Genomic DNA, 27,397 nt, shown 5'->3' on the forward strand with positions numbered 1-27,397 from the left:
TGAGGGTGATAAGAACATTTTATATACATTAACAAGAAACAAAATTGACTTAAAATCATAATACATGCCTCAGATGAAAATATAAGGTAATCAGTTACATTGTATTGCTTTAAGTTTTAAGAATATATAATTATATGTTATATAGCTAGATTCCTGTACTCGTGTTAATGCACTGTTAAAGCCAGTAATTCACTTTTGACTTTAAAATTCATGTAAAGATTGAGGTCAAAAACAGTTAATGTTAATATTGATCTACAATGAGTTGATAATGGCAGCCAGGTGAACTATAATGTCTGTAAATACTCTGAGTGATATAATAAACCATCAATATCACACAGAAATGTTAAACAAGCAAGACAAGAAAACAAATAAATAAATATTATTTTAGTGTAGGAGCTCATTCTTTAAAAAAATAAAATAAAAACAGCCATTAGCCACTATGTTTATTCTAGAGAGCATCTGATTGGATGAAAATTGGAAGATGTCATTGATATTTTTGACCTGTTTCCTGGAAGAAAAAGATTTTAATTGTAGTCACGTCTGCCAATAGTGTTGTGTGAAGATCTCTGACTGAACCTTCTCAAAGACTATAGAATAACACAAGACGTGTCACTCGTATTGTTTTGAATGGGAGAAAGTGCAACGCGCAATATGGTGGAATAAGTCCCGCCTTCAAAAATAAGATCCAATCGCCGATTGGTAAAGTCATCGCGTCATTGCAGCGGCCGTTAGAAGCTCCGGTTCCTATAGAAACAGTCAGACGCGCGCCTCCGAATTGAGACACAAGAGACACGCATTTAGGTCTGCACATGCGCATTAGCTTGATCCAGCCTGAAAAATACTGTTTTTTGTCATGATTCGAGCTTTTAGAAACAAAATTTATGAGACAGTTGTTGTCAGATTTCATTGGTGATTTCAAATACGAAATTTAATCGAAAGCTTGGCAAACAGCTTTGGAGAATTTGATGTTTCCCCATTCAAAGAGATAGGAGCTGCACTTGAATGCCCGAGAGGCGTTTCAAAGATGGCCGCCGAGTGAAATGACTTGTCTTAAAAGGGACTTTGACCTTCTCGTCTACAGTTGTTTCTTCTTATCATCCTTCCAACACAACTTACTGTTCTTATTCTCTGATGGTGCTGGATCAAAACTTTCTTCTGCAACCTTTGACTTCCCAGCTCAATGTTCAGTCTACAGTTAGAGTTCATCTTTTGTTCACTTTCACTATCGCAATGACACTTTCTTTTCACATTGCCTTCAGTTTGTCCTTCCTTCTTGCGGTTTCTGGTTAAGTTTTCTCACTCTCCTTTCATTCCTTCCTCATTTCCTCAGTGTAGAAACAGCTGTTGAGTAGAATTGCGATGGCAGTTCTCAATGTGACTGTCAGAAGGGAACTTGTGCATTATTATCTGAATAATAATAAACTGGCTAAATGTTAAACACTTACTAAAATGCCAAGTTAAGCTCAGTTAAACACAGAGCATGATGTCCAAAACATACTTTCAGATCTGCACATAAAACACAAATCGGTCTGAATCCAAACTCAAACCTTTTCTCTCATTCGTTCATAAAAGATGAACAATCTCACTCATTTCAGGAGGCTGATCTAATCTGGTCTAAGATGCATGTCTTTGATCTGGTCTGTGTGTTGGTGGCGTTTGAACTTTCAGAAGTGTTTGCGCTCCTCAGAAGTTGCTGAAGATTTGCTGTTTCTTGCTCCAGTCCATAGGGGGCGCTCTCTTATTGGCCCGTTTGGCCCGGGCTTTCTGCTTGGCCTCCGCCGCGGTCAGACTCAGATCCAGACCGCTCTCCCAGAAGGGATCTAGCCGCCGCTCCTCAGATTTCACATCTTGGTTCGGTTTGCGGGCATCATCGCTGGACTGATGGTCAGAATCTGTGAGCTATGAAAAGATAAAGTAAAATATATTATGCAGTTTTACTATGAAATATTGCACTTTTTAAATGATCTCAGCTAACATAAGCAACATTACAGTAAATATTTCCTTCTGTACATACTTTGCTCATTATGTTACATTTCGCATTTTGACATGATCAAAGTGACCAACACTGAATTCAAGGTATAGATTTTTTGTTTTTAGATATAGATATAAATTAGATATAGATAGGTATTTTTTTTTACCATATGGTACTGTGAGTTACAGTAAAACACATAATAACAATAATAATAATAATAATAATGAATTAATTAATAATTATATACTGAATTATTAAATGAATACTATAACATATTACTTTATTATTATTATTATTATTATTATTATTATTATTATAACACAAATTTCTTTTATCCAAGACAAACTTCTGCCATGGGCGACATTAAAAGTAACCGTAATAATAATAAATAATATGTCATATTAATAAATTATTATTATTATTATTATTATTATATATCAACAATGGCAACTATACTAATAATATATAAATTAATTAATAATATTTCATATTGTTAAATTATTATTATTGTTACCAACATCACTCTTTTTTTACTATTAAATTATAAATATGCCATATTAATAAATAATTAATAATATGAATCTTATTGAAATGAATAACAACAACAATAATATATCATTATAAAATTATTATTATTATTGCTACCAACAATTCTTATTAATAGTATTATTAATAATATCAACAACCAAAAATATAACTATAACTATAATTGTTACATTATTAGTATTGTTACCAACAATACTAATTTTTTTACTATTAAATTAATAATATACAATATTAATACACTATTATTAATATGATAATAAATATTATGATGATTATCGTTGTTATTATTTATTTTAATATCAAATGATTACATTATTATTATGTTTTTTTACCAACGACAAATTAATAACAACAATATATTATTATAAAATTATTAATATTATTATTATTATTATTACCAACAATTAGTATTATTATTATTATTAACATCAACAACCACAAATATAATATTATGATAATTATCATTGTTATTATTTATTTTAATAATATCAAATTATTTATTTTTTTACCAACAACAACAATAAATAATAATTATTAATAAATTATTAAAAAAATAAATAAATTTATTTATATATTAATAAATAAATAAATAAATTAAATAAATAAATAAATAAATTAATAATATATCAATAAATTATTATTAATATCAATAGCCACAAATATAATTATAACAATAATTGTTAAATTATTAGTGTTACCAACAACAATACTATTTTTTTTATTATTACATTAATTAATAATATACATTAATAAATTATTATTAATATGATGATTATTATTATTAAAAATAATAAAATTAATAATAACAACAATCATCATTTTATATCAACTTATTAAATTATTGTTACCAACAATAACAACAATAAATAATAATAATTATTAAATTAATTAATTATATATCAATAAACTATTATTTATATTAACAACAACTATAATAATAACAATAATAATAGTAAAAACTGTGGCAGTTTGTTTTTGTAGATGAACACATGTTTAAAGCCACCGAAGGCCGTATGTCACAGTGGTTTTCCTCACACACACACACACACACCCTGTTGCTGGTGTCAAAGCTGCTGAGTTCAGCGCTCGTCTCTGATAAAGTGGATCGAGAAGACGAGCTCCTCTGACTCTGGTGTCTCGGAGAGCCGTTTGTGATTGGTGGATCTGTCAGTGTGATGTTGATGATTGGTGGAGAGATCCTGGGGGCTTCTGGGACGGGTGAAGCAGAGACAGGGCTGTCTGTGGTCGGACACGTCGTCTCGGGACCCTCTATGATCGGTCCGTCCACACAGTCCTCTGTTTCAAACAAATCATCAGGAAAATTAGTTACAGAGTCATAATTTATTGTATACATGTGACACGCCACACATCTGACAACTAGTAGTGTCAGTGTTTGCCCTGAACATTAGTAATATTTGCATACAGCATCACCGTGATTTGCATAAACTTTCCTTATAATGAACAGTACCAGTCAGGTGAGGTTAAATAAATACAAAGCATATAATCATCTTTCCAGCTTAGTCTGTTTCCGTGGACTTCCCCAGAACTTCCCACACAGATATATGAGCGCGTTGATGTACAACGCATGCAAAAGCACATTCTGTACCTTTCAGATGAGTAGATGTGGGCACGATTCCCAGCCGATTAAAGAGCTCGTCTGTCTCCGGATCGACCACCAGCAGACGGGTCTCTCTGCCGCCGGCCCGGATCAACTCCACCACCTCAGCGTGACGCAGACCCTCAATACTTGTGTCGTTCACCTGGACATATGACAGACACGAGAGATGACTTCGGCTGCATACTAACTTGGGTACTTTCAATTCAGGCCTTGATCAAATCCCAATCAATGCATCCAGCTTGAGCTACACATGATCAAAACAAGACGGAAGAGAGATCCAGATAGAACAGTATCCTACACACATGTACACTTGTACTTAACTATATTATTTATTTATTATATAATTTAATGTAATCAAATATATAATATAATATATAAAATCATAAACTATAATAAAATGTAACTATATAATTTATTATATTTTATTATCTTAATATTATTTTTATATTATATATATGTATATATGTGTGTGTATATATATATATATATATATATATATATATATTATAAAAAATAAAACTAATTAATATTATAAATAAATAATATAGTTCAGTATAAGTATAATGTTGAGTGTCTTGTTTTAAAATATTGAGTCAAATGATATATTATACATAATTTAATTTAATATAATATATTAAATTGTTATAAAAATAATGTTTAGTATATTATAATAAAATATAAATAAATATAATCAATAATTTAATAAATAATACAGTTAAGTATAATAATATTATATTACTGTATAAAATAAACATTTTTGTTATATAAAATTTTATACTTTGATTTTTAGATATATAATAAAATATATTAAATTATATAATAAATAAATATATAGTATATGTAATATAATTTTATATGTAATATAAAAATAATGTTATATTTAATATATTGTAATAAAATATATTAAAATATATTATAAATAAATATAATCAATAATATAATAAATAACATAGTTAAGTATAATATTATATTACGATATAAAATAAAAATAATATTATATCTTGTTATATAATTTTTTATACTTTGATTTTTAGATCTTATATAATAATATATGTATATATATAAATTTATATTTATATATAATTTATTAAATCATATAATAAATATAAATAAATAATATATGTAATATAATTTTATATGTAATATAAAAATAATATTTAGTATATAATAAATTATAGTTTTAAATAGACAAGATATATATAAACAGATAAAATCATAAAATATAATACAATTTAACTATATAATTATATTTTATTATTTAAATATTATTTTTATATTACATAATATAATATAATAAAATATATAACATAAAAATCATGAAATATAATCAAATTTATCTATTTAAAACTAAATATATTATTTTTATATTACATAATTTAATATATATTACATGAAATTATGTATAATAAATCATTTTAAAACAAGAAAGAGAGACTGACACTCAACATTACACTTATTATACATTTTATGCGCATTTTATATATTACTATATATATATATTATTAATTAATTTTATTTATTATAATATATATATATATATTTTTATTTATATTATAATATACTAAATTTTATTTATATTATAATATACTAAATATAATATTATTTTTTATATTAGATAATATAATATTAAATACATTTTATGTATAATATATCATTTGTCTCAATACTTTCAGGTGTGACACACAATTGTTGGTCAGCATTTGTCCAGCAGGTGGAGAGTGAGGCCATGTCACTTCCACTTTCTGTGGAACTTCCTCTTCCTCTTCCTCTCTTTGAAGAAGCCTTACATAACTCACAAACTTTCATCTGACATTTTTTCTGTGTTTCTCCAGCTGTCTGTGTCTGATAATAGAGTTTGGGGTGTGTAGGTTCCTGTGGCTGGTCAAACACACAGAAACTGATGTAATGCATGTGAAAGTCTGTAGTGTTTCCTGACGCTCATACAGGAGGAAGGGTGTGTTTTTTTTTTACATGAAATAATAAGCGGTTTGTCAATGACTTTCTAATAAAGCAGACAAACATGCAGGGCGTCACAGCCATGTCATTAGACTTTTGAATCGTTAGTGAATTACTTAGTGAAAGTGAATTACTAACTGTAAATAAGTGTTTTGCTAATTATACTCAAATGCATTCAGAGACAAACACAGCTGACTGGATTATACGCTGTTCGTCAATCATAATTACTGATCTGTCTGTGATAATTACAGAAAACGGATGCAAATTAAATCCATTAGGACGGATTTGCTCTCTCTGACGATCACACAAACTAGCTCCCTGCTCTAAAACGGGATCCTCCCTTCACAAAGTGAACAAACCAAACAGACAAACATCCAGGCGTTTCTGTGTAATCCGTCTCTCTCCAGAAGCGGTTTAATCTAATCTAATCTGCTAATCTGGGCTAATCAAGGCTCATGTAATCCCGTCCGATCACCTCGATGAGCCGGTCTTTTGGCCTCAGTCCCGCGTGCTCCGCTGGAGAGTCGGGGTCCACCGAGCGGATGAACTGACCCACGCGGGACTTTTTGCAGTGCAGGTTGAAGCCGTAGCCCTGCTCGCCTAGGGTCATGTGACACAGGCGGGGACGCAAGTCCTTTGTTACGACGTCCGCCTCCGATGACGCCTCCTCCTGAGAGAGAGAAAAACAACAGAACAGAAATGTAATGCTCCGTTAGCTCAACAAAACTGGAAAATTGACTGTTTTAGCCCAATCATTAGCTAATGAAATCTGAGTACAGTTAAAGTATTTGCTGCAAGTTTTGTCCGGATGTGCAACATTAACATTAACTGTGTATTTTTATTTACTACTTTTAATTATGTATGAAATAATCTGTATTTATAACTTTGGGCAGACAGAAATTCTCATCAAACACATTTTTCACTATTGTTCTGGTGTTACAGAGACTACTGTGCCATTGATATTTTTGTATGTATTTGAACATATTGGTCAGATGATCACTTCCTGTCTAATTCTTGGCCAGAATAAGAAGCGTTATGGACTTTATGCAGATTCAAGGGCCTAGAAGCACTAGTGTTTATTGACAAATAAATAATAATAAACTAGTTTAAGCAATTGTGGAAATTATGGTTGCAAAATATGGTTGTCAGTCCTGTATTTGAGTCCTTAAAGGGATAGTTCACCCAAAAATGAAAATTATCCCATGATTTACTCTCCCTCAAGCCATCCTAGGTGTATATGACTATCTTCTTTAAGACAAACACAATCTGAGATATTGTTAAAAATATCCTGGCTCTTCCAAGCTTTATAATGGTAGTGAATGGGGGGCCCGATTTTCAAGCCCCAAAAAAAGTGCATCCATCCATCATAAACATACTCCACACAACTCCAGGGGGTTAATAAAGGCCTTCTGAAGCGAAGCGATGCGTTTGTCTAAGAAAAATATCCATATTAAAAACTTTATAATCTAATAACTAATTTCCGGCAGATGACCGTACGCATACTGCGCAAGTTGACTTGTGCCACAAAAGTAACCCCCCATTCACTGCCATTATAAAGCTTGGAAGAGCCAGGATATTATTAAATGTATCTTCGATTGTGTTCGTCTGAAAGAAGTCATATATAACTAGGATGGCTAGTAAATCATGGGATAATTTTCATTTTTGGGTGAACTATCCCTTTAATACAGCTACATTCACACTGTCAGTCTCGAAATGTTCACACAGCAACTTAGCATCTTGAATACAGTCTGTATGAATGTGCGACGGGAGTCAAGCCCGAATTCTCTTAACAGGAACCATAGCGACAGTAGCTGCGTTTGCATGGATCCTAATAATCCGATTGTAATCGGACTACTAGCACAGTCAGAATAAAAAAAGTCACATATAACCACATCAATCAGAATGAATTGGACAAATCAGATTCAAATTTCATTCGGATTGTAAGGGGTGGTGTAAACCTTTTCTAATCCGATCGAGAGGACATGTAAACACTTGATCGGATTTAAAACCAAAAAAGTAGTGCACATGTGCAATGATGTAGAAATGGCGTATTGATGTAGGCTATGACACCTGGAATGAGCTGTTGTTGTTGCTGTTGAATGAAGTGTCATAAATGACTGTGGTGTTTTTCTAAAATTCTCCTTCCGCTCATTGTCTGTGAAGAGGAGTAGGACAGTGTCGTCCCATCAGTCCTTGCTTCAGACTCTCATCCACAGACGCCTTGTTTTGGAAGGGGCTTTTTACTGCTTCATTAATATAAGCAGCACAGCACAACGGTTCATGTGCTCGTCATCTCCTAATTAGGACCCGAAATACATAAATATTAAGTCTGCTTAATTTAGGAGAAAAGTATGCGCAAACAGCAGAAAACTCTGTATATTTGTGCAGTGAGCACGTCAAAAAATCATTTCCGATTTGAAGCTTGTGACATACACTATATTGCCAAAAGTATTGGCACACCCCTCCAAATCAATGAATTCAGGTGTTACAATCACTTCCATGGCCACAGGTGTGTAAAATCAAGCACCTAGACATGCAGACTGCTTCTACAAACATTTGTGAAAGAATGGGTCGCTCTCAGGAGCTCAGTGAATTCAAGCGTGGTACCGTGATAGGTTGCCACCTGTGCAATAAGTCCATTCGTGAAATTTCCTCACTACTAAATATTCCACGGTCAACTGTTAGTGGTATCATAACAAAGTGGAAGCAACTGGGAACAACAGCAACACAGCCATGAAGTGGTAGGCCACGTAAAATCACAGAGCGGGGTCAGTGCATGCTGAGGCGCACAGTGAGCAGAAGTCACCAACTTTCTGCAGAGTCAATAGCTACAGACCTCCAAACTTCGTGTGGCCTTCAGATTAGCTCAAGAACAGTGTATAGAGAGCTTCATGGAATGGGTTTCCATGGCCGAGCAGCTGCATCCAAGCCTTACATCACCAAGTGCAATGCAAAGCGTCGGATGCAGTGGTGTAAAGCACGCCGCCACTGGACTCTAGAGCAGTGGAGACGTGTTCTCTGGAGTGACGAATCACGCTTCTCTGTCTGGCAATCCAATGGACGAGTCTGGGTTTGGCAGTTGCCAGGAGAACGGTACTTGTCTGATTGCATTGTGCCAAGTGTAAAGTTTGGTGGAGGGGGGATTATGGTGTGGGGTTGTTTTTCAGGGGTTGGGCTTGGCCCCTTAGTTCCAGTGAAAGGAACTCTTAATGCTTCAGCATACCAAGACATTTTGGACAATTTCATGCTTCCAACTTTGTGGGAACAGTTTGGGGATGGCCCCTTCCTGTTCCTACATGACTGCGCACCAGTGCACAAAGCAAGATCCATAAAGACATGGATGAGCGAGTTTGGTGTGGAGGAACTTGATTGTCCTGACCTCAACCCGACAGAACACCTTTGGGATGAATTAGAGCGGAGACTGCGAGCCATGTCTTCTCGCCAACATCAGTGCCTGACCTCACAAATGTGCTTCTAGAAGAATGGTAAAAAATTCCCATAAACACACTCCTAAACGTTGTGGAAAGCCTTCCCAGAAGAGTTGAGGCTGTTATAGCTGCAAAGGGTGGGCCAACTCCATATTAAACCCTACGGATTAAGAATGGGATGTCATTAAAGTTCATGTGCACATAAAGGCAGGCGTCCCAAAACTTTTGGCAATATAGTGTATAAATGCACACATCAACCCGGTCACTTTATTTGACGTTCATGTAAACACTACATTCATTAATCAAAATGATTTCATTCCGACTGAAACAAAAGTGTCCATGTAAACGTAGCCAGTAAGCAAAGTAATATCACATGGCGATGTCCATAAAACTGAAAAGTCTTATCACTTTTAACACTATAAGAGTCCAATCGAGCCATGAGGTTATCCGTCAAATCGAACGTAGCCATACAGGACTGACAACCATTGATGTGTGAATGTAACTTTCTTTTGTCAAACAGTTGCGTTTTTTTAACAATTAGTTTAGACAATTATTTTGCCTTTAGTGCCATACAGCGAGTCACTTGCAAAAATAGTTTTTTGATTCATTTAAAAATAATTATATTCAAAGGTAAAATCCGTCTTCAATCACAAAACATTTTTGAACAATCATTTAGGCTTATTTATCTCACAAAAATAATCGCTTTAATTAAAATGCAAAAACTCTGTTCTAATAGTCAACGAAAAAACTTTCATGCCAAATTGCATTTTGTTAATATAATTGATATTTTATATTCAGCAATATTGTGATTATGCTTTCAGCGATGTTTAGGTGTTGCCACAGGGGGCACATGAATGCAAAAACTCAGTTTTCTATAGAAGCTTCTTTCTGCCACTGAATAAAATATAAAAAAGGTAATTGCAACTTTTTATCTCACAATTCTGACTTTTTTTCTCACAATTAAAAGTCGCAATTGTGAGTTATAAAGTCAGAATTGTGAGATAATATCAGAACTGCGTGATATAAACTCACAATTGCAAGTTATAAAGTCAGAATTGCGAGAATTGCATCCAATTGTGAGAGAAAAAAGACTGACTTTTTTCTCAGAATTGCGAGTTTATATCACGCAATTCTGAGAAAAAAAAAGTCAGAATTGTGAGAGAAAAAGTCAAAATTGCAAGATATACACAGCTGAAAACTATCACTCCCTTGAGTACTTGCAGAACCTTCTTCAGGCATTCACATCTGTGTACTTGCGTAAAGTTTCTGGCCAAAGACAGAGACAGATCGCGCTGTCTGCTATCACATGCTGTATATTATATGACATCTGCAGGACCCTGGACCTTCACAAGGACGTGCGAGCCTGTGTGCGTGACCATTGGCTCATTTCCTCCAAGAAGTGAAAGACGCCCAGCAGGAATAAGGGACATTCTGTGAGACACCATGTCACTTCCTGTTCTAAGACAATACAAGGGTGGTGTCTGTTTGTGTCCCATGGGGTAGAGTGACTGAAGAACCTCGCCTTACACACACACACACACACACACACACATGTGCTTTACCTCCTGAGGGTGAGACGCCGCTTAATCTGATCTTACACACACAAAACAACACTCTTACTGAATTCTGGGAAAATACCCAGAAATCAGACACCCTGGACCAGAGAGTGTGAACACAAAGCAGGTAAATGAGAATTAAGGTCACAGAGAGAGAGAGAGGATGAGGACAACGAATGAAAGAAAGAGAGCCAGAGAGAGAGATGCAAATACAGTTTCACTTAAAGGGGTTAGATCTGTTTTTATAGCATTTTATTTTTTCCCAAGATCCACCTGCATTGATCATTGATATAATAATAATAAATGTTTCTTGAGCATCAAATCAGCATATTAGAATGATTTCTGAAGGATCATGTGACACTGAAGACTGGAGTAATGATGCTGAAAATTCAGCTTTGATCACAGGAATAAATTACATTTTAACATATATTCACATAGAAACGGTTGTAATAATATTTCACAATATTACTGTTTTTACTGTATTTTTGGTGAGCAGAAGAGACTCCAAAATCTCCAAACTTTTAAACAGGATACTGTAGTACTGTAGCTTTAAACCAGACCTCTGTTATGATTGTCTGACCTCTTTGCATGTGAAATAACAACATGATCGCATTAGCACGTACACTTACATACTCTCCCTAACCTCGAGGATAAGTGAAAGTATAACATTTATAATGTACATATCAGTGTCTATCTAAACTACCAGCACTTTACGTACAAATACCTACCAATACTAACACTAATGGTGTTGAAAATGACTTAACGGGTTTGCCTATCCAGATAAAAAAAAAACACTGCTGCTTTCACACAGACACACGTGTGAATGTACCTGTGTGTTGGTCTGTGCTGTGCTGAGGTCAGTGCTGAGGTCACAGACGGGTTCAATCTCGGGTGTGACGCTGGATTCGATGGTGAGTTCGGTGAAGAGTTCGGTGAAGGGTTCAGGCTCCAGTTCAGTCTTGGGTTCACAGGGGGACGTCGGAGACCGGAGCACAGGCGACGCCAGACGGGCATGAGCTCTGTAGAGCGGAGAGCCGTTCATCACTCCTCCAGTGCTGCTGGGACTCTGAGAGGAACACGAGAAGACAGTAAAGTCTGTGGTCAGTTCTGTACACACAGTTTCAGTGGTCAGGTGTGTGAATGCCAGTATTGTTTGTGCTGTTAGCAGTCTAATGCCGGTGTTTGGGGAAGCTGCTGATGCCAAGACACAACCTACTCATAATTTAAATTAGTTAAATCACAGTCAAACTAGCCTTTTGAAGATGTGTTTAGCTTCAGTACAAGTTAACACTCACGACTATAATCATAAAGATCTATATAAAACTATTAGGTCATATTAAAGCAATAAGCCACAAGTAATGGGTGTTTTTGAAGCTCTCTTAAAGTGATAGTTAACCCCAAAATTAATTTTTTTGGGTGAACATTCTTCAAAATATCTTGTTTTGTGTTCAACAGAAGAAAGACACTTATACAGATTTGGAACAACATGAGGGTGACTAAATTATGACAAAATTTATTTATTTTTTGGGTGAACTATTTCTTTAACTGGGTAAAAACACTGTAATGTGAGACCTCGGGTGGGTTATTGAGTTTATATAATGACAACAATGGCAATATGAAGCAAGTTACATAAATAGTTTGATTAATTCAGTAATACTAATAAGACTCAACAATTCTTCCACCAAGTAATTCCGTTTATTTGCCGAATGACAGGCAGTTCATGGTTGTCAAGCAACTTGGCTCATTAATATGCATCAAACATGGCTCATCAAATCAGAATTAAGAATCAAAATCAGATCAATATTTACAAGAAACAAACTCAGAAAGAGTTCAGTGAAGCTCACAGCATCAAACTTGAACACATAAATAATAATAACTAAATGCTGAAATACACTATGAATTTTTAAAGTGGTCCTTGATTATGATTTCACTTTTTTAACATTTGTTAAGTGTGTAATGTTGCTGTTTGAACATAAACAACATCTGCAAAGTTATGACGCTCAAAGTTCAATACAAAGGGAGATATTTTTTTTTACAGAATTTGCTGTTTAAGGACTACAATGAGCTTCATCCCGGGTTGGTGACATCACAAACCCCAACATTTACATAAACCCCGCCCCTGAGAACACACAGAGTTGTTGTAGTTGAGTGTTGTCACCATGCCGTCATTTTACGCCGCACTGCTTCACAAACGAGGGTCAATTCAACACTGGATTTGCACAAAAGATTAACATGACGGCACATGTCGATGAGTTGAATCAACTCCACAGCAACTACATAAATTTATCCATTAACTGTTCAGAAATGTCCAGTTTCATTCTAAAAGTTGTAACTTCTTCCTGAGTCTCTCCATCAGTGTCCGACTCCGGTTTGAACAATGTAAGGCTGAACACCGTTACTGACAATCCTCATTTTGGCTGCGTGAGATTCTCCAGCTTTGTTGTTGTTGAGCAACCAAAGTGTGAGCTGTTAAAGCTCCGCCCTCTTCTGGAAAGTGGACCAGGAGCAGGAGCTCATTTGCTTTTAAAGGGACACACACAAAAACGGCGTGTTTTTGCTCACACCCAAATTGGGGCAAATTTGACAAGCTATGTGCTCTAAAATTGGCTCAAAATATCAAACATGTTTGATCTCCAACTGGATGGAATCACAGTCTCAAGCTAAAAAGTCAGAGTCCCAATTCAGAGGCTGCATCCTTCGAAGGACGCGGACTTAAAAGGCCACATATTCGAAGTCTATAAAGGTAAAACTGAGCGTTGTTAAATGGGATTGTCTAGCCTACGGAGGATTGTTCTTATCGTTGACAAGGGGATGGGCTAGACTGCGAAGGATCCACTCGTTCTATCCTTTGCGGCCCGGGGAATGAAGAACACATTTGTAGGCTGCATTCAGAGGAGCCTTCAAATTGGGACAGCCTTTGTCGCGCCGCTGTGATGCATTCAGCTGTCGAATGCAGACTTCGAAGGATGCAGCCGCTTAAATTGGAACACAGCTTGTGTCTGTCATCCACTATACAATTTTCTGTAAATTCTGTCAAGTCTGACTGACGGAAATCTGCAGACAGGCTCTGAATTGTCTTGTCCAGACTATGCTAGAAATATAATAAACTAGAAAACAATCTAATTTATGAGAAAAGAAATGAGAAAGAACACAGAGATTGCTTGTTACTGGAAAAGCAACACTTTTTAATTTGTTTCGTTACTTTTTAGTTTCTCTCAAACACTGTTAGATGGTTGTTGGTTTGAATCCCATTGTAGATGGCATTCAGACCGCCTGCAGCTAAAAATAAAACAAACATGATTGCAAGTCGACTATCACTGGATTTCATGGCTTACAGGACTCCTGCTGTGTGCTGATCCCATAGCCGCCTGCTACCTGGACAGGTGTCAACACACCTCACCTGACCTGGACACATCAAGGCGCAGGTCGTCTGTAAAAAGCTTTTGCAGAAATGTTTAGACGGCTGCAGTCTAACACTTCTAGATAAAGCCAGATTGAAGCTCCTGATCGAGGGCAGGACGCCAGCGAGGTGTGTGTGTGAGAAAGAAAGAGAACGAGAGAGAAAGAGAGAGTGTCTTTGGGTGGATTAAATTTATCCCTCATTTCTTACCACACACGTAATCTTGGGCTTGGTTGATTCCAAAGCATCGCAAATTAGTAGGTCTGATTGTCCTCAAAATCAAATATTGCAATGCACTATAATCACAAACTGCAAAAGCTTTTTTTAACATACACTTAAAATAAAGGTTCCCAAAGGGGGGTTTTGCAGCGATGCCATTAAAAGGGGTCATGACATGGATTTTTTATTTTAATATGTTCCTTGAGGTTTTATAATAAAGTTTTTTTGCACAGTATACATAGGAAACAGTATCAACACCCACTGGCTATTGCACACGAGTAAGTGTTTTAAAAACCATTATCCATATAAAATTTACTGACAATGCATTATGAAATCGCTTACTTATGGTTTGTGAGCAGCTGTAGCTGCTGTCAGATCCAATACAGTTGCTGCGTCATCTGTCAACAAAAGTATTTTTGCAAACTCTCCATTACACTGTGCCTCGTTTACAAAACAATCTGCAGTCAAATGCTCCGAACGAACATATAATCCTTTGACAAAGTCTGGGACTCCATTAAAAATAAACCATCCACTTGCTCCTGACACTGGGATCCTTCTGAAGTTTGTACAGAAATGAGCAAACGAGCTGTTTAAACAGGACACGTCAAAGCAAACACTCTTTCACTCTTCGATTGTCCTGTTGTCGGCAGACTCGTTCGGCAGACTCGCGTGGATACGTCAGAAACTGAACACACATCTATATACTGTATCAGTGTAGACAGCATCAGTGATTATAATAGGGTTTTAGTTGTCTTTGACGCAACGCTCACATCCAGTGTAGGCAAACGTCAGCCATTAAGCGACTGAACGCAGTGGGCGGGGCCTATGATGTGATGATGTATAACTATTCGTTGATGTCTTACTCTGGAGGCAGTCTTATGCAAATGTATTTACCTGTGTGGCATCACAGATCCCTCAATATCAAATGAGCCGTTTTTGGAGCTTGATTAAATAAATGCTTTGTTTATAATGAGGAGAACGTTTTAAGCTGTGAAACTCACAGGATGTTTTAATGGTACAAAGACCTCTTATATGTATAAAAGATCAAGGTAAATTTGATTTCTCATGTCATGACCCCTTTAAAGAACCATTTTTGGTTCCCCAACAAAAGAACCATTTTTTCTCAGTGTGATTTTTTTCTAATAATCTAAAGAACCTTTTCCACTATAAAGAACCTTAAGTGCATTGAAAGGATCCATGGATGTTAAAGGTTCCTCACGGAATGCCAATAAAGAACCTTTATTTTTAAGAGTGTATGTCTATATATTTTTTATTAAGTTTTTAGTTTTAGTTTATATAGTTTTAGTTATTTTAGTACTTAAACTTAACGAAAATTAAAAATGTTGCATTGGCATCTTGCTGAAATAAGTTTTTTTTTATTTCAGTTAATGTTTATTCGAGTAATGAAAATGTTTTTAAATGGTTTATTTTTAGTTTTAGTTAACAATAATAACAACCCTGTTTTGCATAGTTTTGGTTTCTAAAGATAACATAACATGTCACATAACCTGTACATGTTCACATGCCTAATTTGACTAGCTTCTATGAAGTGACACATAAATTCCCCCCATTTTACATTGAGGGTTGGATTGGACAAAAACTTGGTGTTCCCCTGAAGAACACATGCACAATACAAGCTCTTCTGGAGCTTATTAAGGTCCTTTCTTTAACCAAATGTGGCACATGGAATTTAATGAACCATTCTATATTCTCGATTCCCAACCCTATTTTTCATACAGTATGATCTAAATATAGCACACTGCTCCTCTCTGGGCTGGATTTCCTCCTAGACTTCCTCTCAAGGAGTCAAGTCCCACAAGAGGAAGTTTCATATATGGAGAGAGAGAAGGTATGGCCACGACATACCATGTTGTGCCATGTTTCCTAGTCCACCTATCCTGAAACCGACGACACAGTCTGATGACTCAGTTACATTGATACATGCATTCACTTGAGAGGGCTTCTCACCTTATTAATGAAAATGCCCTCTGAGCTCTGTCTGCTGTAGGGAGGCGTGGCGGGGTGTCGCGGAGAGGCGCGAGGAGAGGACGCCGCAGAGGAGCGAGCAGACAGAGAGCCCATCTCAATCGCTCTATCCTCTGTACACGGCAGACCGTGAAACTTTAGGAACTCTTCTGTGACCCGGTCCACCACCAGCAGCCTGGTGCGGTGCTCTACCTCCAGGATCCTCTGAACAACCTGAGAGGCAGAGAAGATGAACCACTCACTAAAACATACCACAAACTATCATGACATTCACTCACTTTTTGGACATGGTACTATGACAATATAATCATAGTATTTTATTCTTGAGGTACCTTGGAGTACCATATTACAGAGCCCCTAAGGAAACGATTGCGTTCCCAGAGAAACTTTGCGTTCGCTTGCAAGTTTCTTGTGGGAACGCAAACAGTTTGCTAATGAACATAAAGCTTCTTGGGGAACGCAAAAGTTTTGCTAGCAAACGCAAAGTTTCTCAGGGAACGCAAAAGTTTCGCTATTGAACGCATCATTTCTCGGGGGAATGCAAACGTTTTGCTAATGAACGCAAAGTTTCTCTGGAACTTTTTTTTGGAAGTTTTGCAAGAGAACGCGATGTTTCTTGGGGGAACGCAAATAGTTTGCTAATGAACACAAAGTTTCTTGGGGAACGCAAAAGTTTCTTGGGGAACGCAAAAGTTTCTTGGGGAACGCAAAAGTTTCTTGGGGAATGCAAAAGTTTTGCTAGCGAACGCAAAGTTTCTCAGGGAACGCAAAAGTTTTGCTAGTGAACGCATAATTTCTCAGGGAAATGCAAACGTTTTGCGAGCAAACGCAAAGTTTCTTGGGGAACACAAATGGTTTGCTAACAAACACAAAGTTTATGGAACTCAAAAGTTTTGCAAGAGAACGCAGTTTCTTGGGGGAACGCAAACGGTTTGCTAACGAACACAAAGTTTCTCAGGGAACGCAAAAGTTTCGCTAGTGAACGCATAATTTCTCGGGGGAACGCAAACGTTTTGCTAATGAACGCAAAGTTTCTTGGGGAAATGCAAACCGTTAGCAAGTAAACGCAAAAGCTTTGCTAGGGAACGCAAAGTTTACCAGGAGAGCGCAAACGTTTTGCAAGCAAACGCAAAGTTTCTCTGGGGAATGCAAAAGTTTTGCTAGCGAATGCATAAGTTCTCGCAGGAACGCATAAATTCTCGGAGGAACTCAAATGTTTTGCGAGCGACCGCAAAGTTTCTTGGGGAACGAAACGCTTTGCTAATGAATGCAAAGTTTCTCTGGAACTCAAAAGTTTTGCAAGAGAACGCAGTTTCTTGGGGAAAGGCAAGTTTTTCTGGGGAACGCAAATTTTATCAGGGGAGCACAAACGTTTCGCTAGCGAACGCAAAGCATAAAGTTAATTTAATTTAATTTTATGAAAGAAAGCAGAAGCATTGAAATTTAATTTTTATTCTTAGCTCAATTTTTACCGTCCTCTTTACCATATAAATGCTATGGTGCATGAATACTCATTCAGCAAGTTATAGCACTTGATATATTTATTGTACTTTGGTATCACCATACTTTCATAAATGTGAAGACACTACAGTAAAAAGTAAAGCAAGAAAAAAAATCTATAAACTTATTGCACTATTTTAAGGAGTTCCCTCTTCATTTTTTTAAGGTTTTCCAGTAGTAACTATGGTTACTACGTGTGGTTACCACGTTGGGAAAGTTTCGTAGGTTTCGCAGAGGCGAGACTCAAGTGTTTTCTTAACATCAACACACAATGACACAATCTTAAACAAATATACATTAACGCTGTCACCTCAGTGTGGAATATAACACACCGGCCGTGTCTCAAAACATAGTCAGATCCCTCTCTAGACAGCATTGTGGGTCAGGATCAAGCGCGTTTGGAATGACGGGTGTTTTGGAACGTTCAAATTACAGGATGATGCTGTCTATGTAGGCAACTCACTCGGTTTTGTGACACATCCCTGTCTGTGTCCCAAGTGAAGTGGTCCAACAGGTTCTCCTCTCTCCTTACCTGGTGATGCGTCTCTCCCTCCACGTTCTCTCCGTTCACCTCCACCACCCGGTCGCCGGATCTGAGACCGGACAGGTCAGCGGGGGAGCCCGGCTCGATCTTGCGGATGTATTGCGCTCCTCGGTTGCGCTCGCCGTGCAGATGAAATCCGTACCCACGATCTCCTTTAGTCAAATAACACAGCCGTGGACGGAGCTCCCGCTCCAGAATCTCTCTCTCCAGAGTATTCGCCATATCCAACTGCAGTCGTGTTCAGTCACAACATGAATATTGCCTCCTCTATAATATGTTAAGTTTTAAAGGATGCACTATTCCACATGCTGAGTCTGCAGGAGTCATTTGATATTAAGAGAATAAACTAAATACAATAACATCCAAACGGTGCGAAATAATATATATATATTCTTACTGATTCAATTTTAAAAATAAAAAATACTATATATTCATATTAAAAAATATATATAAAAAAGTAACAAAATACAATAAAAACTAAACAAAACAAATAAAATATCACTTTAATCCAACCGCAAACTTGAGCGCTAAAACCGTTCCGTGCGTAAAACCGTGTCCTCCGTTCGTCTGAATAAATCCCGCGTTAAAAAAAAGATGTTTACTTCAATTTGTGTTGGAAAAACAGATCTTTACTCGAGTGTGTCGTCCAGAAAATGACTCTCTTCATCACACTAACAGTCCATTAAGTTTGTCAGGAGACGTTCCTCCAGCCCAGCTTCCGTCAGTCACGCATCCCACAAGCGTTCCCTCTGATAAAACGATGCATATTCTTCTTCCGAAATACTCCAATCAATCAATAATAGTCCAAATGAGTCTCTGAGGCATCAGTGTGCGAGCGTGAGAACGGAACAGGTGGAAGAGGATGAGAGAAAACTGTAAAGAGTGTGTGTGGAGAGAGAGAGAGAGAGAGAGAGAGAGAGAGAGAGAGAGAGAGAGAGAGAGAGAGAGAGAGAGAGAGAGCAGGATTGGAGAGATCAGATGTTAGATAAGTCACAGATATCCATGCGGAACTCTTCCTCTTCATGTGTGTTTTTTTGGACAGATCTGGGATCAGCTCATCTAACCCACACTGATTCAATAGCACAGACACATAACTGACCTGGAGCAGTGATGATCAACTACTGTAGGCTATAAGGTTCATTTATCACCCACGGCATTTAAAACAGGCCAGCTCGCCCACGCGTTCAACTGCAAATCTGCAAGGTCCCAAAACACAACGAATAAACCATTCAGTAAGAAAACACTAAAACTACAATTGCCTACATGATACTGTATCTCATCAGAGACTCGGCGATCTGATGCTTTTCTCATATTTACATCTGTAAATGTGTGTAGGTGCAAAAAAATTGTGTGAAGTAGGCTAATTACATTTTTTTTTGCCCGGTCTGCCCTCTAGTGTTGAAAAAAAAAAAACAGTTCAGGCTCAAATTAAATCAAGGTTGTGTTCAAAATGAAATAGCAAATACTGAATGCTGCGTAGAATTTGCAGTGATATGCTGCAGAGAGTACTATGCTATTCACGTGACCTCATTACGGTAGTTCAGTGAATAGCGTCAAGCTATTATTTTAGAAATGAAATTTGTTATTTTATCAATTGTCATACACTGTCATTTGGGGTTTGGGGTAAGATTAAAAAAAGTAAATTAATACTTTTATTCATCAAGGGTGCATTAAATTGACCAAAAACGTACAGTAAAAAAAGAATTATGTGTAACAAAATATTTCTATTTCAAATAAACGTTGTTCTTTTGTACTTTCTATTCATCAAAGAATCCTGAAAAAAATATGAAGCAGCACAACTGTTTCCAACATTGATAATATTCAAAAATGTTTCTTGATCATCATATTAGAATGATTTCTGAAGGATCATGTGACACTGAAGACTGGAGTAATGATGCTGAAAATTCAGCTTTGATCACAGGAATAAATTACATTTTACAATATTTTAACAGAAAACCGTCATTTAAAATAGTATTAATATTTCACAATATTACTGTTTTTACTGTATTTTTGATCAAATAAATGCAGCCTTGGTGAGCAGAAGAAACTTTTCAAAAACATTAACAAATCATGTTCCGAACTTTTGACAGGTATTATACATATACTGTCAATTTGCATATTTGCAATTTGCATATCCCTCCAAAATTTGATATTCTTAAAGAATTTGCACACCGAGTCCGAAATTTTCATATGCGTTTTTTCGTATTCGTGATCCGAAAAATTTGTCACGCACAGAGGCATTGCACACTGAGTCCGATAATGAATCCGTTGCGAAAAAATTCGCAAAACAATACAAAATGGAGTCTTCAAGCAGTGAGCATGATTTAGTCTCTTCTTAAAAAGAGAAAAAGAAAGAGGAAATATTGGGTCCATCAAATCCTGAGATTGCATAGAGAGGAATGAGAGTTCCGCCTCATCAAGGAGCTGCGTGATTATCCCGAGCGTTTCAAAGTTTACTTCAGGATGTCAGTGGCTCAGTTTGATGCTTTGCTAGCGATACTGGAGCAATCTGTCTTTATATTTTGTATTCCGCAATTTGTTTGTCATACAGTGCCACTGCATTGTGCTGTAGACGACGTGGATCAACTTGTCAGGCCCTGTCCCAAATGGCACACTTCATGTGCACTTTCGGTCTTTTGGACTTACAATGGCCGCTGCGTGCGTGTGTCCGTTAAGACAAGACCGTAGAGTGTCCTATTCGTCATTTAAGCTTAAAGAAGGGTGCTCGTGAGCGCCCCCTTTGCAGCTGCTATGCGCCCTCGATGCGCGCTTCTGCTGAGCCCGCAAGACTGTGAGCTACACAGAGGACTTTACACGGCAGTCAATGCGGCATTACGTTGTGAATGTGCGGACTCAGAGGAAGACCGTGAGGGTTTAGGGTGCCATTTGGGACAGGGCCTCAGATGGCATTGGGGATTTTGGCGTTCGCTTGTACGGTGGCTCTGAAGTGTCAAAACGTCTCTCAAAATGCGTGCCACGGATGCGAAAAATGCAGAAAATCGAACCTGATCCAAATTTTTTTATGACGGACGAAAGTTTCGGAGGCAGTTGTGTAAACGTGTTTGACACAACGTGAGGTCGTATCTATTTTTTACCGTGCGAAAATTTGGGACGCGAATTTCGGACTCAGTGTGCAAAGACCTTTAATTCTGCTCTGCTGCACTCCATTACGCACCGCTGTATGTTGTTAGGATGACAAACAGTTTAAAAAGTTACATTTTTAGTCTGGTCTGCCTCAGCAGTCTAACAAGTGTTCGTCAATGTCAAGATGATGGCCAATCAGATCAAAGAAGGCGGGGCTTACTGATCACTGAATACTAGTGCGAATTCCAGCGCGACGCGTTAGATTTTACAATGAAAGAGTGCGTGGTAAGACGTAAGCAGCTAAACATTAAATATTTGACAACTGTTTTATGATCGATATGTTCAAAGACTTACAGTAATATACAGTGATGTGAACTACTCAATTTTTTTAATGAAATTTCGCATTTTGAATGGTAAGTTTGCCCCTTCTTTGGTCCCCCCAATGTTCAACACAAGGTTACGGTCTTGTTCTAACAATGTCCTTTAATCTAAAACTATTATAAAGCACTTTTTTTCATTTAGTTACAATTTATTTGATAATAAACGTTACCAATGTGATGTGATAATCGTTGTGCATTTACACAGTCGTTAGTTCAAACTGAATCCAAGACTCAGCTGTCTGGTGTGAAAACAGAGGTCTGTCCTGATGGTGGCGCTCCTTCTTTCCTGTTCCTTCTGTTCCTCTGCCTGAGGAGGGATGGAGCATGGTTTGGTGTTGGCTTTTCTTGTCTCTCATTTCCTGACACTTCCTGTTGGGCTGTGTGCTTCCTGCTCTGAGAGGGGCACCTGGACCGGGATGCGTCCGCCGGCTCTTCTTTAACCTGTGGTGTTGGAGATGCTAGACTGGATTTGAGCTTCTTGCTGGGAGAGGATCGGTGTGCGGAGGGACAGGTGTGCTGATTCAGACACATGGAGCACAGCGGTCCAACAGGTAAACACACCTGCTGCCCAAAACCAACCAGCAACCAGTTGATCTCACTCCACAGGTCTCTGCAACAAGGGAAAATGCAGAAAAGAAAATTGTGGTACTTCAATGAAATTGTGTTGATGTTGTCTTGTAGAGAACGTTAGCAACAACAGGACCGAAAATGAGGTTACCGTGGTAACCACTCCTCCAGATCTCTCCGTGTCTCCTCTGGTGTTTTGGTCTCTTTCCTGGTCCATCCGAGTCTGTTTGAGATTCGGTGGACGTGGGTGTCCACGCCTACACACACACACAATAATATAAATACAGTATCTACAACTAAAAAAATTAAAATATGTCAAACTTTAAATTTTGACTTGACAAGGCCTTGCCTGAAAGTCTATACAGATTATAAATCTTTAGGCAGTTTAAAGACAGCTTTTAAGAATGTACGGTGTTGCTGATTGTTGCTAGGCAGTTGCAAGAGTGTTCTAGCTAGTTTAAAGGGCACTGCTAGGTGGTTGGCATGGTATTCTGAATGGTTGCTAGGCAATTACTAGGGAGAGATCTCTGGTGGTTGCAGTGATGTTCTGAATTGCTGCTAGGCAGTTGCTAGGGTGTTCTGACTGTTTTGTAGGTAGTTTCTAGGGTGTTCTGACTGTTTTGTAGGTAGTTTCTATGGTGTTCTGACTGTTTTGTAGGTAGTTTCTAGGGTGTTCTGACTGTTTTGTAGGTAGTTTCTAGGGTGTTCTGACTGTTTTGTAGGTAGTTTCTATGGTGTTCTGGCTGTTTTATAGGTAGTTTCTAGGGTGTTCTGACTGTTTTGTAGGTAGTTTCTATGGTGTTCTGACTGTTTTATAGGTAGTTTCTAGGGTGTTCTGACTGTTTTGTAGGCAGTTGCTAGGGTGTTCTGACTGTTTTATAGGTAGTTTCTAGGGTGTTCTGACTGTTTTGTAGGTAGTTTCTATGGTGTTCTGGCTGTTTTATAGGTAGTTTCTAGGGTGTTCTGACTGTTTTGTAGGTAGTTTCTATGGTGTTCTGACTGTTTTATAGGTAGTTTCTAGGGTGTTCTGACTGTTTTGTAGGCAGTTGCTAGGGTGTTCTGACTGTTTTATAGGTAGTTTCTAGGGTGTTCTGACTGTTTTGTAGGCAGTTGCTAGGGTGTTCTGACTGTTTTGTAGGTAGTTTCTAGGGTGTTCTGACTGTTTTGTAGGTAGTTTCTAGGGTGTTCTGACTGTTTTATAGGTAGTTTCTATGGTGTTCTGACTGTTTTGTAGGCAGTTGCTAGGGTGTTCTGACTGCTTTATAGGTAGTTGCTAGGGTGTTCTGACTGTTTTGTAGGCAGTTTCTAGGGTGTTCTGACTGTTTTATAGGTAGTTTCTAGGGTGTTCTGGCTGTTTTATAGGTAGTTTCTAGGGTGTTCTGGCTGTTTTATAGGTAGTTTCTAGGGTGTTCTGACTGTTTTGTAGGCAGTTGCTAGGGTGTTCTGACTGTTTTATAGGTAGTTTCTAGGGTGTTCTGACTGTTTTGTAGGTAGTTTCTAGGGTGTTCTGACTGTTTTGTAGGCAGTTGCTAGGGTGTTCTGACTGTTTTATAGGTAGTTTCTAGGGTGTTCTGACTGTTTTGTAGGTAGTTTCTAGGGTGTTCTGACTGTTTTATAGGTAGTTTCTAGGGTGTTCTGACTGTTTTGTAGGCAGTTGCTAGGGTGTTCTGACTGTTTTATAGGTAGTTTCTAGGGTGTTCTGACTGTTTTGTAGGCAGTTGCTAGGGTGTTCTGACTGTTTTGTAGGTAGTTTCTAGGGTGTTCTGACTGTTTTGTAGGTAGTTTCTAGGGTGTTCTGACTGTTTTATAGGTAGTTTCTATGGTGTTCTGACTGTTTTGTAGGCAGTTGCTAGGGTGTTCTGACTGCTTTATAGGTAGTTGCTAGGGTGTTCTGACTGTTTTGTAGGCAGTTTCTAGGGTGTTCTGGCTGTTTTATAGGTAGTTTCTAGGGTGTTCTGACTGTTTTATAGGTAGTTTCTAGGGTGTTCTGACTGTTTTGTAGGCAGTTGCTAGGGTGTTCTGACTGTTTTATAGGTAGTTTCTAGGGTGTTCTGACTGTTTTGTAGGTAGTTTCTAGGGTGTTCTGACTGTTTTGTAGGCAGTTGCTAGGGTGTTCTGACTGTTTTATAGGTAGTTTCTAGGGTGTTCTGACTGTTTTGTAGGTAGTTTCTAGGGTGTTCTGACTGTTTTATAGGTAGTTTCTAGGGTGTTCTGACTGTTTTGTAGGCAGTTGCTAGGGTGTTCTGACTGTTTTATAGGTAGTTTCTAGGGTGTTCTGACTGTTTTGTAGGCAGTTGCTAGGGTGTTCTGACTGTTTTGTAGGTAGTTGCTAGGGTGTTCTGACTGTTTTATAGGTAGTTTCTAGGGTGTTCTGACTGTTTTATAGGTAGTTTCTATGGTGTTCTGACTGTTTTATAGGCAGTTGCTAGGGTGTTCTGACTGTTTTATAGGTAGTTTCTAGGGTGTCCTGATGGTTTTATAGGTAATTTCTAGGGTGTTCTGACTGTTTTGTAGGTAGTTGCTAGGGTGTTCTGTCTTATAGGTAGTTGCTATGGTGTTCTAAATGGTTTTTAGGTAGTTGCTAGGGTGTTCTGACTGTTTGTAGGTTGTTGCTAGGATGTTCTGACTGTTTTATAGGTAGTTGCTATGGTGTTCTAAATGTTTTTTAGGTAGTTGCTAGGATGTTCTGACTGTTTTATATGTAGTTGCTATGGTGTTCTAAATGTTTTTTAGGTAGTTGCTAGGGTGTTCTAGATGTTTTGTAGGTAGTTGCTAGGGTGTTCTGACTGTTTTCCAGGTAGTTGCTAGGGTGTTCTGACTGTTTTGTAGGTAGTTGCTAGGGTGTTCTGACTGTTTTACAGGTAGTTTCTAGGGTGTGCTGAATGTTTTCCAGGTAGTTGCTAGGGTGTTCTGACTGTTTTGTAGGTAGTTGCTAGGGTGTTCTGACTGTTTTACAGGTAGTTGCTAGGGTGTTCTGAATGTTTTCCAGGTAGTTGCTAGGGTGTTCTGACTGTTTTGTAGGTGGCTGCAATTATGATTTTTTCATCATTCATTATGGGAAAACCGTATGTCTGATTGGGTAGAAAAGTTAAAGCAACTTGAGTAAGAACAGACAGAAACTTTGTCAAGCCAAGTTAATAAGTTAACTTCCTCCTACCGATGCCGGAAACCTGGTTCCAGGCGATGTCCATGGCCAGATGTGCCATCTTAGGGCCGACGCCCGGCAGACGTATCAGACCCTCCACTGTGTCAGGAATGTCTCCGCCAAACTCCTGCTGGATCAGAGCCGTGGCCTGTTTGATGTACTTCACCTTTGTCTGGGAAGACAGTTGTAAGTTTTTAATTGTTGAAATTTGTTGAATATATATACACATGTTTTTGAACACATATGTGCCATTTACCCTCCAGAAGCCCACTGGGTAGATGAGTTTGCCCAGAGTCTCCTCGTCCATGTTGAGTACAGTGTCCACGCTGAGGTCATGCTCACGTAATCTCTGCATAGCACCAGCCGTCACATGGTCTTTCGTTTGACTGGACAACATTAAGGAGATCAGCACCTGGTAACGACGCACCTGAGGAAGGAAGAGAGATTGGTTGATTGGTTGTCGATTACCTCAGGCGGTCTGCGATTGGTTCTCGCTCACCTCAGGCGGGGCCTCTGCATCATAGCATTTTCCTGCTCCCATTTGGTCCACAGGAGCGTCCTGTTTGCTTCTCATCTCCCTGATAAACGACAGCTGTGTTCTCCAATCGCACGGCTCCCAGCGCTCCCTCTTTAGCTCCACCCCTTCATCCTCATACTCCACCTTCAAACGGCCCCGCCTTGATTTCCTAGGTGATGTCAGAGGGGCTTGATCATCCACTGCTTCTTTCTTCCCTTTTGTTGTTGTGTTTTTGCAACTTGACACAGTCTCTGTAAAAAAATAAAAAATACATGCATTAATTAGATATAATTAATAACTTTATTAATAATAATGATATAAAATATTTAAACATTTTTTGTTTAAATATAGTTTTAGCTCTACTTGTGCAGTTCATCTGACCTGCAGGAGTCTGTGCATGTGTCTGCAGTGGAGCATCTGAAATACTCTGCTCGTGAAGTTCTGCTTTCACTTTTGGAGGATCATCTTCTGATTTGAGCCCTTGAGCCATTCTGGATCTCAATCTGCGGATTCCTCCTTTATTTACAGCACTTTTCCCCATAGTCTCACGTGCAGAAGTGTCTAATACAGCTGTTGAATCGGTGAAATATGGAGAGTTCATTCTTACAGTCAAACGACGGAACATATAAACACATAAACTTCGCACTGGCGCCAACATTAGTTGACATTACCTGACTTTACGTCACAAATATAACCTCAATTTTACATCTCCTAAACACAGCATTAATATCCATGTTGTCGAAACCGATGTCCGACTCCTGAATGAATCATTCTTTTGAGCCGGATCTTTACAATGAATTTATTCACAACACCGCTCTGAGCGAATCGTAGGAATCGGTCTAAATGGATCCGAGCGGATATATGACACAAAGGAATCGCTGAATCGATTGTTTGAATGGGTTCTTTGAAAACGAACTTTTGGATTCGCGGACTACTCAGTTTCATAAGCGTTAATCATTTGTAGTTTCTTAACACAGCC

At 37.8% G+C, this 27,397-nt stretch overlaps 2 protein-coding genes across 5 annotated transcripts; both read right to left on the reverse strand.

Moving 5' to 3' along the window:
- On the reverse strand, window positions 1–19,907 carry LOC127520917 (Na(+)/H(+) exchange regulatory cofactor NHE-RF2). 2 transcript variants are annotated; one of them, XM_051909636.1, is made up of 8 exons: window positions 19,825–19,907; window positions 18,714–19,598; window positions 16,664–16,894; window positions 11,906–12,142; window positions 6,568–6,762; window positions 4,125–4,278; window positions 3,570–3,814; window positions 1–1,899 (listed from the first exon to the last, which is right to left on the reverse strand). In XM_051909636.1, the coding sequence occupies exons 2-8, from the start codon at window positions 18,945–18,947 to the stop codon at window positions 1,684–1,686; spliced, it is 1,512 nt and encodes a 503-aa protein (XP_051765596.1). In that variant the 5' UTR covers window positions 18,948–19,598; window positions 19,825–19,907; the 3' UTR covers window positions 1–1,683. The 2 variants fall into 2 exon arrangements, with proteins under 2 accessions (XP_051765596.1, XP_051765605.1); XM_051909645.1 differs by lacking the exon at window positions 19,825–19,907 and having other exon boundaries at window positions 18,714–19,611.
- On the reverse strand, window positions 19,773–27,353 carry nthl1 (nth-like DNA glycosylase 1). Of its 3 annotated transcripts, none has more exons than XR_007932233.1 (7): window positions 26,800–27,353; window positions 26,401–26,669; window positions 26,158–26,328; window positions 25,914–26,073; window positions 22,908–23,013; window positions 22,360–22,799; window positions 19,773–19,921 (listed from the first exon to the last, which is right to left on the reverse strand). XR_007932233.1 is itself a non-coding variant. In XM_051909670.1 (7 exons), the coding sequence occupies exons 2-7, from the start codon at window positions 26,957–26,959 to the stop codon at window positions 22,421–22,423; spliced, it is 1,245 nt and encodes a 414-aa protein (XP_051765630.1). In that variant the 5' UTR covers window positions 26,960–26,988; window positions 27,090–27,353; the 3' UTR covers window positions 20,350–22,420. The 3 variants fall into 3 exon arrangements, 2 of the variants coding, with proteins under 2 accessions (XP_051765630.1, XP_051765618.1); XM_051909670.1 differs by lacking the exon at window positions 19,773–19,921 and having other exon boundaries at window positions 20,350–22,799; window positions 26,800–26,988; window positions 27,090–27,353; XM_051909658.1 differs by lacking the exon at window positions 19,773–19,921 and having other exon boundaries at window positions 20,350–22,799.
- Between the last annotated feature and the right edge of the window lie 44 nt (window positions 27,354–27,397).

The sequence above is a fragment of the Ctenopharyngodon idella genome, chromosome 1 (assembly GCF_019924925.1).
Source record: "Ctenopharyngodon idella isolate HZGC_01 chromosome 1, HZGC01, whole genome shotgun sequence".
NCBI lineage: Eukaryota > Metazoa > Chordata > Actinopteri > Cypriniformes > Xenocyprididae > Ctenopharyngodon > Ctenopharyngodon idella.

Excerpts from the sequence above, each read along its gene's own strand:
- LOC127520917 (XM_051909636.1), bottom strand. The coding sequence starts at position 18,947 with ATGGCGAATACTCTGGAGAGAGAGATTCTGGAGCGGGAGCTCCGTCCA. Across the intron at positions 6,763-11,905 it reads CAGCACAGACCAACACACAG|GAGGAGGCGTCATCGGAGGC; the intron begins GTACATTCACAC and ends TCTCTCTCTCAG. Across the intron at positions 1,900-3,569 it reads GCTTTGACACCAGCAACAGG|CTCACAGATTCTGACCATCA; the intron begins GTGTGTGTGTGT and ends ATCTTTTCATAG.
- nthl1 (XM_051909658.1), bottom strand. The coding sequence starts at position 27,076 with ATGTTGGCGCCAGTGCGAAGTTTATGTGTTTATATGTTCCGTCGTTTG. Across the intron at positions 23,014-25,913 it reads GAACCAGGTTTCCGGCATCG|GCGTGGACACCCACGTCCAC; the intron begins GTAGGAGGAAGT and ends GTGTGTGTGTAG. Across the intron at positions 22,800-22,907 it reads CTGGAGGAGTGGTTACCACG|AGACCTGTGGAGTGAGATCA; the intron begins GTAACCTCATTT and ends CCCTTGTTGCAG.